At 38.7% G+C, this 13,406-nt stretch overlaps 1 protein-coding gene and 1 pseudogene across 3 annotated transcripts in view; one reads left to right on the top strand and one right to left on the bottom strand.

Annotated features, from left to right (window-relative positions):
* Nucleotides 1–13,406, bottom strand: part of VAMP7 (vesicle associated membrane protein 7) — a 62,547-nt gene that overhangs the window by 37,464 nt on the left and 11,677 nt on the right. For 2 of the 3 annotated variants that reach the window (XM_074360007.1, XM_010967101.3), the window contains exon 2: nucleotides 3,601–3,755. In XM_074360007.1, the coding sequence (XP_074216108.1) occupies nucleotides 3,601–3,746 (146 nt within the window). In that variant the 5' untranslated portion in view covers nucleotides 3,747–3,755. The remainder of the gene's footprint in view (nucleotides 1–3,600; nucleotides 3,756–13,406) is intronic. The other variant, XM_045504403.2, reaches the window with a different exon arrangement.
* Nucleotides 3,764–11,826, top strand: LOC105078537 (eukaryotic translation initiation factor 1 pseudogene; annotated as a pseudogene).

The raw sequence follows: 13,406 nt of genomic DNA, 5'->3' as shown, positions 1-13,406 counted from the left end.
ATGTGACAATGAATATATGTATGTTCGTGTATAAGTGAAAAATTGTGCTCTACACTGGAATTGGACACAACATTGTAAAATGACTATAACTCAATAAAAAATGTTAAAAAAAATAAAAATACCTTAAAAAAACAATGAACAAACATCAAAGGGTTTTAGCGTGGGGAGAGTATGATCAGATTTGCCATATACCGGGATGTTTTGGCTAGACTGTGGAGAACTGACTGAAAGGAGGACCAGACAGGAAACTACTGAAGCAGAAGAAGTAAGAAACAATAAGGGAAACAAATTAAGTGTTATGAGCAATGAAGAAAAAGGGATGGAGAAGATATAGGAGAATAGAACATGACTGGCTATTGTGAGTGAGGCAAAAAGATAACTAAATTTTGCTTCCCAGATTTCTCCCTTGGGCAAGTAGACAGACGGGTACCTGTTGAATTTTATTATTAATGTTCACAAACAGGCTTGATATGAATTACAAGGAAGTATGGAAACTCAGGCAAAATGTCTTTCTCCACATAGCTAAGTATTGCTGGAGAATAAAACTGAGGGCTCAAGTAATAAGAGATGAGGCCACAGAAGGGAGCAGGGGCAGATCTTGAAGAATCTTTCAAGTCATGTTAAGGAACTTTACCTTGAGGGCAAGGGGTATTGCTGAAGGAAAGGACATGATCAGAAATGCCTTTTTAGAAGGATTAAAGTGATAATTAAGAAAGTATTTCATTTGGGATCTGTAAAATGGGCAAAAATTTACCAGGGAGCCTAGGAGGGGAAGGACGTTCCAAGATAAAAAAATGCCAAAGTTTGAAATAACATAGATAGGTCAGGGAGTGACAAGGATTTCTACAGAGATAAGGACAGAAAGGTCAGGAATAGAAAAAATTGTGAAGGCCAAGTTTGGGCTTTATTCTAAAAGCAATGGGTTTTAAGCAAGAAAGTATAATCATTGGAATGTGAAATACAGATTTAAGGAGAGAACAACTAGAAGCAGAAAAACCAGTTAGGAGGAAGTTATTAGAAATGAGAACAGTGAAGGTCTGAACTAACACTATGACAAGTGAGGATAGAGGAGACTGAAATACTTCTTGTAGGAGAATAACAAGGATTTGGCAAAGAAGTCAAATATGATTCTGAAGTTTTACGTTTAGCCAACTGAATGACTGGTGATGGCATTACAGAAGAAAGAAACAGCAAGAGGAAGGTCAGATTTGGGAGTGGGGGGATGACTGTCATACTGTAAAATGGGACTTTTTCTTTTGGTGTACAGTAATAAAAGATATTTTTGATTGGGATGATGGAACATGATTACAGAAAATGAACCAAGGCAGGTTAAAAAGTAAAAAACAACAACTCAGTGATAGAGACTTACTCCAAAGGATACCAGGTAGGGCTGCATCAGGATGTGGGTGGAAAGACATAGCAGCTGGATAACGTCGCTTTCTTGCTCTATAACCACATTTTCATTGCATTACATATTCTAGCTTCCCTTGTAGGGAAGTGTGACTAAGTTCTGACTGATAAAATGTGAGTGGAAGGTATATGCCCTACTTCCAAGTCTTGCCTCTAAAACGGTTACATGTGCTTTCCCCGAGCATTTTCCTGGGAACTGACTGGAGACACAACAATTGTAAGCCCAGTTAAGTTTTTGAAGAAACCCTAAAACCATACTCACAAGAAATTGAGGTCATTTAACCCCAAGGCATCTTCTCAGCCCCTAAACTATACCATCAAGTAGCAGAGTAAAAAATCTGTATAGTTCCCAAAGATGACACACTTTCTGACACCCATTTTGGATTTGGTCACAGAGGATAATGCACCAGGAAGAGCCTCCTGGAGAATAAATTCAGGGAGAAAAGATAAGGAATTTCCTCCAATAAAGCATAACCATTAGCCACTCCCAGGTCAGAACAGGAGTCTCTGAAATCGCTGTGGAGTAGTTATTTGAATATTACCAGAAAGCAGTGACTTCTAAGTGTTTCTTATTCTTCCCTTTTCTAAATCAGAGTTTATGAGTTCCACTTGGTGATGTTCTTATTCGACCACTGTCTATTGGGTTGGGCTGATGAAACTGGGAGACCATATGACTTGTCTTTTAGTATATGGTCAGTGGGCCACAGGGGCCACCCCTGGGCATGATGGAGAGGACTGTGTATCACCCAGACTTTGGGACTTGGAGCTGGACACAGTGACCAGATGAGTCTTTGGGGCCACCTCCTGCAGATAGGAGATGTGTTCTATGTTTTAGAAGAAGAGTACACACAAATATTTTGGTGGCCCAGAAGAGGAGACTGGAAGACTGCAAGTTGTCTCCTGACATCCTACAACTTCTTCCAGAGTAACAGAGTTTTAGCTGAGTATATCTAGCACAACTAGAAATGACAAATCCTAGCCTAAGTTCAGGCTAGGTTACCTACATGACTATGCAGTGAACAATACAATGTCAGGCCACTTTTGGGCTTTGCTTTTAAAATTACTGGGGCACTTTAAAAGCACAGGGAGGTGACAAGAACCGAAGGAGCTGCCTTGGCCAAAGTTGGTATGCACTAATTGAAAATGGCAGAGCCACTCCACCAGCCCCAAAGTACTACTCTCTGGACTATCTCATTTAAATTAACACTGTATTTTTGGTTCTCTCTGTTACAGTAGTTTAGACTGGATCCTAAGTTATATAAGGAGTTAACCCCGGAAACCAATACAAACCTCCTTCTGAGAGAAGGTCTAAGGAAATTAGGATGAATTAGGTAACAGAGTTTTGTTTTTTTTTAAGAATTGAGGAGGAAGGTCGAGGCATTTTTTATATGATTACTAAGATTTCCCATCTATGCCCTCCAATTCATTCTACAACCAGCCACAAGAGTGATCTTTCTAAAGCAAAACCTCACCATGTCACACCCCAGCTGAAAACCTTCAATGCCACCCCACTGCCCATAGGGTAAAGTACAATCCCTTAACATAGCCTATGAGGCCTTACATGACTTCTCTTCTGTCCCTCTCTCTAGCTTTGTTTTCACCACGATGGGCATTAGTCACAGAGAACCACATGCAGTTTGCTAAATATGCCCTACGATCTCATACCTCCATACTTTTCTACTAGCTATTCCTTCTACCTGGAATACCATCTCCTTATCCACTACCTTCCACCCTCTATTGTTATTACCTATGGATTTGATTGTCTCCCTCATTAAACTACAATTTCTATGAGAGCAAATACTGAGTAATTTCCTGTATCCCCAGCACCAAGCAAAGTGCCTGGCAATAGGTCCTCAGTAAATATTTACTGAAAGAATAAACAAAAATAATTATTTATCTTAACTGTGTCAAGTTTCACATATACTAGAGATTTACAGCAAAGTCACTTTTACATATAACATGTCCATATCTTTCTTTAAAATATTAGTATACTTTGATGACAGAATAAAATAATTTCTAGTTAAACTTATAATTAATAGAACCAGACATTTTCTAAGTTGGTAAAGATTACTGTTCTGCCAGCTTACTCAAATTATCTACAGAGAAGCTTGCTTTCTAGTTTTCTACTGTTCTGATTATAATAATATAATTTACTTCTTTCACCCTCTACCCATACAGAGCAGAACTCACTTGCCATGTGAGTACGTTAATTTGTTATTTTCAGAAGGTATCTTAGCCAAAATCTGCTCTGTCACCTCCAGGAAGTTTCCTCCACACCAAGCATGTTTGGCAAGGATAGTGGTCCCCCTGGCAACAACAGCAAAAAGAATGGCCATGGCTTCAATCTATCAAAAAGAAAAAAAGACACATAAGATTTAGAATATTTCTTTGACAAAATCTTTCAAAAGTAACTTACTTTCATTTACCAACAACCACCTGCAAAGAGTATTGATCAAGGCACTGTAACAGTAAACATAACAGACTTAACAAGGTCACAGTCTTGTATACACTTATCACCTAAACCACATTGATATGCATTCATATATAGAGACACACCAAATATATACATATATATTTTTATATATGTGTATATATATACAATGTAATATATATGTGATACGTACACACATTACATTGATAGGTTGTATTTATAAATTGTACAGAACAAACTGCTATCATCCTCTGAAAAACAATGACCATAGATGGAAAAATCATATAAAAATGAATATATGTGTGTGTGTGTATATATATTTTTTAGCAACTAAGTATATATATATACACACACACACATAACTGGGACATTATGCTGTACACCAGAAACTGACACATTATAACTCACCATACTTCAATTTAAAAAAAAATGACCACAGATGACAAAGGGATATAAAGATGTCTTCATTCTTTGATGGAGCAATCTCATCCTGAAAGTTTATACTAGGGAAATAATTCAAAAGAAGTTATATTCTAGATTCACAAATATACCTATTAACCATAATAATAGCCCATATTTATTAAGTACTTACTATGTCCCAGGCACCATTTTTAAGCACTTTACAATTATTAACTCATTTAATCCTTACATCAGTGAAATTATACACCATCATAATATTTACATTAAAATGAGGAAACTGAAGTATAGATAACTTAAATAATTTTCCCAGAATTACATAGCTATTAAGTTGTAAGAGTTGGGACTTAAACCCAGGAAGGGTGGTTCTAGAACCCACAATTTTATCTCTATACTGTATAATGCCTCTACTATGAAGGCATTATTCACAAAAGACACAAAGTGAAAATAAATCAAATCTTCCACAAGAGAGGAATGCTTCTGTAAACTAGCATAAGATCCTTTATAAATAAAACATTTCTAAAACAATACAGCATGAGATTAAGATTACAGTAATATCTCAGAAATATTGCAGGTTCAGTTCCAGACCACTGCAATAAAGCAAATATCACAATTAAGTGAGTCACATGAATTATTTTGGTTTCACAGTGCATATAATACTTATGTCTATGCTGTACGGTAGTCTACTAAGTGTGTAATAGCATTATGTCTAAAAAACAATGTAGATGCCTTAATCAAAAAATAGTTATGGGGGAGGGTACAGCTTACTGGTAGAATATGTGCAGACCATGTGTGAGGTCCTGGGTTTAATCCCCATTAAACAGACAAATAAATAAACCTAATTATCTCCCCCTCAAAAGAAAATACAAGAAATAATTTAAAAATACTTAGTTGCTAAAAAATGCTAACCATCATCTGAGCCTTCAGCAAATTGTAGCAGTAACATCAGAGATCACTGATCACAGATCACCATAAGAAATATAATAATGAAAATGTTTGAAATACTGTGAGAATTATTAAAATGTGACACAGAGACATGAAGTGAGCAAATACTGTTGGAAAAATTCCCATGGCTGAGGCAGGGCCAAGGGCAGCTCCAAAGTGTTATCTTGTGAGCCCCTACAATGAATGACAGGCAACACCATAGAGGGAGCTTCCTGGTAGACATTGCCTGTGGAGGAATACTCAGTGGCTCTTCTCTAGTGAAAGTGCTCCGGTCCCACCTACCTCACACTACAGCTCAGAAGTGGATCTAGGGGCTTCCACTCCAAAAACTAGGAGTCAGACCTGGCCCCCAAGAGGGCTATGACAACCACAGAGCAAAGAAGAGACCCCACACAATATTCAGTGTAGACTCTGGTCGCCATAACATCAATCACACCCTCTATCAAGGGGATAACAGCCAGCACACATGGAGGAAAGATGTAGCAGCCATCCATACTAAAAGCAGCCCTCATAACAAATATATTAGAAGCACTCAGGTTACACAGTGACAATACAATATAAAAACAGCCCTGCAAGGTCACAGTAGATAACTGTTACTCCTAAATTCATAGTCAGAGAAGTATAAGTAGAATGAAGCAGAGGAACCACTCCCAATTAAGAGAACAAGAGAAATCCTGTGAAATAACAAGCAATGAAATAGACCTCTCTAGTGTACCAAATCTTGAGTTCAAAAGGAGATAATAAAATACCAAGGGAATTAAGAAAAGCTATTGATAGAAATGCAGATAACTGTAAAAAGGAACCAAAAACTATAAAGAGGAACCAATTAAAATCAAAGCTCATTTACCAAAATGAAAGTAGAGCTAAAGGCAATAAACAGCAGACTAAATAACGCAGAAGAACAAATAAGTGATCTAGAAGATAGAATAATGGAAATTACGCAAATAGAACAGCAGATAAAAAAACAAATGAAAAAAATGAAAGCAGTATAAGAGACCTGTGGGATAATATAAAGCCTGCCAATCTACACATAATAGGGGTCACAGAAGGAAAATAAAGAGAAAAGGAGACCAAAAACGTTTTTTGAAGAACTTACAGCTGAAAATTTCCCAAATCTAAAGAAGGAAACAGCTATCCAAGTACAGGAAGCACAGAGGTTCCCAAACAAGATGAATTCAAACAGACCCGAACCAAGATATGTTATAGTTAAAACGGTAAAAGTTAAAGATTAAAGAGAAGATTTTAAAGGCAGCAAGAGGAAAACAAAGAGTTAGTTACAAGGGAGCCCCCATAAGGCTATCAGTTGATTTTTCTACAGAAACGTTGCAGGCCAGAAGGGAGGGGCAAGATCTCTTCAAAGTCTTGAGATGAAAAACCTGCAACCTAGGATACTCTATCAAGCAAGATTGTCATTTAGAATAGGAGAGATGAAGAATTTCTCAGACAGCGCCAGTCACTGAGCCACCGCTGAGGATCAGCAGCCTCCCCCTTGAGCCCCCTCACTTCCTGACGTTTCGTCCTCCCACCCACCTTCTCCTGCTGCTGCCTTCTGTAGGCCATTTCCACTGAGGAAAAGGAATCGTGTTGTATGTCCGCTATCCAGAACCTCCACTCTTTTGGCCCCTTTGCTGATGCAAGTAAGGGTGATGATCTGCTTCCTGCTGGCACTGAGGATTATATCCACATAAGAATTCAACAAAGAAATGGCAGGAAAACCCTTACCACTGTCCAAGGGATCACTGATGATTATGATAAAAAGAAACTAGTGAAGGCGTTTGAGAAGAAATTTGCCTGTAATGGTACTGTAATTGAGCATCCAGAATATGGAGAAGTGATTCAGCTACAAGGTGACCAGCACAAGAACACATGCCAGTTTCTCGTAAAGACTGGACTGGCTAAAGACGACCAGCTGAAGGTTCATGGGTTTTAAGTGCTTCTGGCTCACTGAAGCTTAAGTATTTCCTTGCAATGAGTAGAATTTCCCTTCTGTCCCTTGTCACAAGTTTAAAAACCTCAAAGTTTACATAATGTAACTATTCAGGGTCTGCTTTTAACTTGGACTAGTGTAACTCCTTCATGCAATAAACTGAAAAGAGACATGCTGTCTAGTCTTGAAGTCCCTCATTTAAACAGAGATCAAGTAGCAGGTGCCTGACAGTGTCTAGCCTGAAACAAAGCAAAAATATGATGTTTCAGCCAAGTCCAGAGCCCCAAGATCACAGATGGCTATGTATGGTCACAAGCTGCTCAGCAGTCCCTTCACAGAGTTCCCTGCCCTAAGAGAATGTCACCACCTGAACAGCCCTCAGTGAAGCTGAGAGAAAAGGGTGGGGTAAGGCAGCAATGGCAGCTGTACTGTTAGATGGAGCCTTTGGTTGTCAGGGAAAGATCCCCTGATGTCTCCAGCATGACCAGCTGAGCAGACTTAGAGCAGCCTCCTAACCTCTAGTGAGGTGACAGGATGTGTGGCTTGCCACCAAGGTCTTTTTGAACAGACATATCCTAGCTAATCGATGTCCAAACTAGAATGTGAGGCCCACCTTCTATCAGAGTTAAACTTTTGACAAGGGAGCAAATTTCAAAGGGATGTATCAGTCATGTAGCTGTAGAGCTTGCAATTTACTAGCAACGGCTGCCCAATGCCATGTGAAGTAACAAACTGGTTTTGGGGATTTTTTTCTTCAGTTTTAATATTATGTAATGTATTTAAACACTTATTTAAATAAAACTTGTTTTCAGAAAAAAAAGGATTTCTCAAACAAGCAAAAATTAAAAGAACACAGCAATACTAAACCTATCCTAAAAGAACAATTGAAAGATCTTCTCTAATTAGAAGAGAAGCTATAGAAACGAGAAAATCACAATTGGAAATGCAATAACTACAATGAACAGCAAAAGAATAAACATGAAGATGTAAAAAAGGACATCAAAATAATAAAATGTGGGAGAACGGAGCAAGAAAATGCAGATTCCCCCCCCTTTTTTTTTAAAGAATGTGTTTGAGCCGATATCTACCAGACTAAAGCAAGCAGATGTAGTAATGGGTTAACATAATTCAAAAATGGGGTAACCACAAATCAAAAACATAAACAGAGTCACAAAAACCAAAAAGAACATACACATAATACAAAAGAAAATCATCAAATCACAGAAGGAAAATCAAAAGAAAAAAAAGGAACATAGAAGAAATACAAAATCAACCGGAAAACAAGGTTTAAAATGGCAATAAATACATATCTATCAATAATTACCTTAAATGTCAATGGACTAATACTCCAGTCTAAAGACATAGAGTGGCAGGTTAGATAATAAAACAAAAGCCCACAATATGCTGCCTAAAAGAGACCCACTTTAGGGCAAAGGACACACATAGATTAAAAGTGAGTGGATGGAAAAAGATATTTCATGCAAACGGAAACGACAAGAAAGTGGGAGTGGCAATACTCATATCAGACAAAACAGACTTCAAAACAAAGACCATAAAGATGAAGAAGGATGCTATATAATGATAAAAGGAGCAGCACAAGAAAAGGATATTATACTCATTAACATATATGCACCCATATAGGAACGACTAAATACATAAAACAAATACTAACAGACATAAAGGGAGAAACTGATGGGAACAAAATAGTAGTAGAACACTTTAACACCTCACTCACATCAATGGACAGATCTTCCAGGCAAAAAAAAAATCAATAAGGCAACAAAGATCCTAAATGACCAACAGAATAGTTAGAATTAATTGGTATTTTCAGGACATTACATCCAAAACAATACACGTTCTTTTCAAGTGTGCATGGAACATTGCCCAGGACAGGTCACATACCAGGACATAAAACATGCTTCAACAAATTAAAGAGGATAAAAATTACTTCAAGCATCTTTTCTGATCACAATGGCATGAAACTAGAAATCAACCACAGAAAGAGAAACAAGGAAAAAAAAAACAGTTACATGGAAACTGAACATTATGCTTCTCAAAAACCAATGTGTCAATGATGAAATCAAAGATGAAATTAAAAAATACCTTCAGACAAATGACAATGAAAACACAACTACACAAAATCTATGGGGTGCAGCAAAAGCAGTCCTTAGTGGGAGGTTTATAGCAATACAGGTCTTCCACAAAAAACAAGAAAAATCTCAAATAAACAAACTAACTTACCACCAAAAAGAATCAGAAGAAGAAGAACAAACAAAACCTAAAGTCAGCAGAAAAAAAGAAATAATAAAAATCAGGGAGAAAATAAATAACATGGAAATTTTTAAAAAATAGAAAAAAATCAATAAAACCAAACAAGTTTCTAGAAGCATACAGTCCACCAAAATTGAATCAAGAAGAAATAATTAATGTGAACAGACCAATTGATAGAAGTGAAATAGAATCTATAATAAAAAAAATACCTGCAAACAAAAGTCCAGGACTCGATGGCTTCACTGGGGAATTCTATCAAACATACAAAGAACTTAAACTGATCCTTCTCAAACTCTTCCAAAAGACTGAAGAGAAGGGAACACTCCCAAACTCATTTTATGAAGCCACAATCACCCTGATACCAAAACCAAAGACACTACCAAAAAAGAAAATAAATGAATGTAGATGCAAAAATTCTCAACAAAATATTAGCAAACTGAGTCCAACAACACAAAAAAAGATCATACACTACGATAAAGTTGGATTCATCCCAAGGTCAAGAGGATGCTTCAACACAGGCAAATCAATGTGATACGCCACATCAACAAGAGAAAGGAAAAAAATGACATGATCATCTCAATAGATGGAAAAAAGGCAATTGATAAATTTCAACATCGATTCATGATAAAATTCTTAGCAAAGTGGGTACAGACATAGAGGGAACATATCTTAACACAATAAAAGCTATTTATGGCAAACCCACAGCCAACATAATACTCAATGGTGAAAGGCTAAAAGCCTTCCTGATAAAATCTGGAACAAGACAGGATGCCCACTCTCATAACTTCTATTCAACATAGTATTGGAAGTTCTAGGCACAGCAAACAATCAAGAAAAAGAAATAAAAGTATCCCGATTGGAAGGGAAGAAGTAAAATTGTCATTATATGCAGATGACATGATACTATATATAGAAAATCCAAAAGACTCCACACAAAAACTACTAGAGCTGATAAGTGAATCCAGTAAGGTAGCAGGATAGAAGATTAATATACAGAAATCTGTTGCATTTCTTTACAACAAGAATGAAATATCAGTAAAGGAAAGTTAAAAAAGAATCCCTTTTAAAATTGCATCGAAAAAATAAAATACTTGAGAATAAATTTGACCAAGGAGGTGAAAGACATATGCTGAGAACTATGGAACATTGATAAAAGAAGTTAAAGATGGGAGGGGAGGCCAAGATGGCGGAGTAGAAGGACGCACGTAGCTCACCCTCTCCCACAAATACACCAAGACTCACATCCACAGACCCACTCAGCCAACCAGAGCACCTGCGGAACTCCGACAGAACATTGTCCTCTTCAAAAGACAGAGATGCCAAAAATCTGGTAGGAGAAAAGGAAAAAAGAAAGACAAAAAGGCAAAGCAGAGCAAGACGGGTCCCGCGGGGAAGGAGGGAGAGGCAAAGGACTGCCGCTCATTCACTGGGTCTCCCCTCTCCAACCGAGAGGCCAGTGGGACGGAGGGGGAGCCTCTGAGGCTCGGATCTGTACAAAGCAGCCCTTGACCGACAGAACTAAGTTAAACGGACACAGAGGGTCCCCGCGACACCCAGCCCGAGACACGGCTGAGCCAGGCCACCTGAGCGGGGTGGAGAACAGGGGCGGCTGCGCTGAGGCAGCCCCGGGGACTGTAGGGAGCTGCGCACCATTGGTGTGAGTGCACAGGGCAGAAAAACCTGGGCCCTCCATAAAACAACACGGCTGATGTGCCCTGGGGGGATGGGTGCATACTCCCATCTCTGAAAACCCGTGGAAAGTTTTTGGGTGAAGAGAGGCGGGGATCAGGCACAGCTGCCATATCCTCCGGTACTTAGCACCCAGGCGGGGGCGGGGGTGAAATCTGCATCCGCACCTAGGGACTTTGCAGCCTCAAAGGCCAGAGGGAGACTTGTCTACAGCATGAGGCAGATGGGATCCTTCCGTCCTGATCCCTCAGAGAACTTGCTCCGCCAAGACAAACAACGAGCTGGGTTTTGGCCTAGAGCAGGGACGGGGCTGTTTCTCGGTCTTCCCTGAGCCCGCCTACAGAGCACGCAGTGGCACAGAGCTGCGGAGCGACCAGCACCAGGAGACGGCGGGAGGCCCCCTGCCTTCCCGGCAGGAACGCAGCCCCTGACCGCAGTGCTGGAAGGGGGTGCGACCCGCCCTCCCACCTGGCCAGTCTGCAACATCTAACTGCAGCATCGGGAGGGGCAGTGACCAGCCCGCCCACAGCAAAGGAGAGCTGCACCTGACCCAGTGTTGGGAGGGGGCGCGATCTGCTTGCCGACAGGCACTGGGAGCAGCACAGACGAAGGCGCCAACAGAAGGCCTCTGGAAACAGCAAGCTGAGCTTCCAAAACAGGGTGAAGACAGAAAGACTTCACATTAAGAGCACACAGTCTCTAGGAAAACACCCTCCCCTCTTTTTTTAATCTGTTTTTACCTGTTCTATTTTCTATTACCCTTTTAATTTTACTTCTTAAACAATTATATATACTCCCAGTTTTAATCCTTTTTAAATTAAAAAAATTTTTACTATTATTAATTTAAAAATCCACGTCATTTCATTTTTCTCTTGCTTTTGATGTCCTGTTATTGATTATACACAGGCCTCAAATACATTTTTCCCTCTTTTCTCCTTTTTTAAAGGTTTTTAAAAGACATCTCAACCCGATTGCTATTCTGCTTCAACTTGCTCTTCTATTATTCATTATACACTGTTTTCAAACCTTTTTATCTCCCTTCTTTTAAAATTCTCTTTTTCTCTCTCTTTTTTTTTTAAAGTGTTATTCCTACACAGGCATTAGATAGATAAATAAACTGCGTAAGGACGACAATAGATAACTGATACTCCATAAACCACAGTGCCAGAGCGGTATGAGTAAGATGAAGAAGCAGAGAAACCACTCCCAATTAAAAGAACAAGAGAAATCCCCTGAAAGAACGATCAATGAAATAGACATCAATAGCCTACTAAATCAAGATTTCAAAAAAGGAGTGATCAAAGTACTGAAGGAACTAAAAGAGACAGTGTTTAGAGATACAAAATATGTCAAAAATGAAGTTGAAGCTATAAAGAAAAGCCAAGTAGAATTGGTAAACTCAGTGGCTGAGGTGAGAGCTGCTCTAAAGGCTGTACAAAGCAAACTAGATAATGTAGAGGAACGAAATAGTGACCTAGAAGACAAGACAACAGAAGGCACTCAATCAGAACAGCTGAGAGAAAAACAAATAAAAACCAATGAAAACAACATAAGGGACCTAAGGGATAATATAAAGCATGCAAATCTAAGCAAAATTGGGGTCCCAGAAGGAGAAGAAAGAACAACGGGGATTGAAAAGGTATGGGAAGACATCATGACTGAAAACTTCCCAAACTTAAAGGAGGACTCAGATACCCAAGTACAGGAAGTTCAAAAGGTCCCAAACAGGAAGAACCCAAACAGACCCACACCAAGACATATCATAATCAAGATGGCCAGAGTCAAGGATAAAGAAATGATCCTAAAGGCAGCAAGAGAGAAGCAAAGAGTGAGTTACAAGGGAATCCCCATAAGGCTATCAGCTGATGTCTCTACACAAACACTACAGGCCAGAAGGGAGTGGCAAGATATATTCAAAGTCTTAAATGAAAACAAGATGCAGCCTAGGATACTTTATCCAGCAAGGCTATCCTTTAGGATAGAAGGAGACATAAAGAATTTCACAGACAAGAAAACACTACAAGAGTTTAGCAACACTAAACCCATGCTAAAAGAAATATTGAAAGGTCTACTCTAAAAAGAAAAGCAGCAGGATGCTACAGAAATGAGAAACTCACAACTGGAAATGTGATAACTAATGAATTAGAAATAAACACGAAATTGTAAAAGAAGACATCTAAATCATTGGGAGAGGGAGGCAGGAAAATATAGAATTTTTTTTTTCTTTTAAAAATTTTTTGTTCTCAGTATGATGGGTTTGAGATCATGTTACTATCAGTTTAATAAAAACAGTTATAGTAATGGGCTAATAGACTT

Source organism: Camelus bactrianus, chromosome X, assembly GCF_048773025.1.
Source record: "Camelus bactrianus isolate YW-2024 breed Bactrian camel chromosome X, ASM4877302v1, whole genome shotgun sequence".
NCBI lineage: Eukaryota > Metazoa > Chordata > Mammalia > Artiodactyla > Camelidae > Camelus > Camelus bactrianus.
The sequence above is the reverse complement of the archived record's forward strand: the minus strand, read 5'-3'. Positions and strand labels throughout refer to the sequence as shown.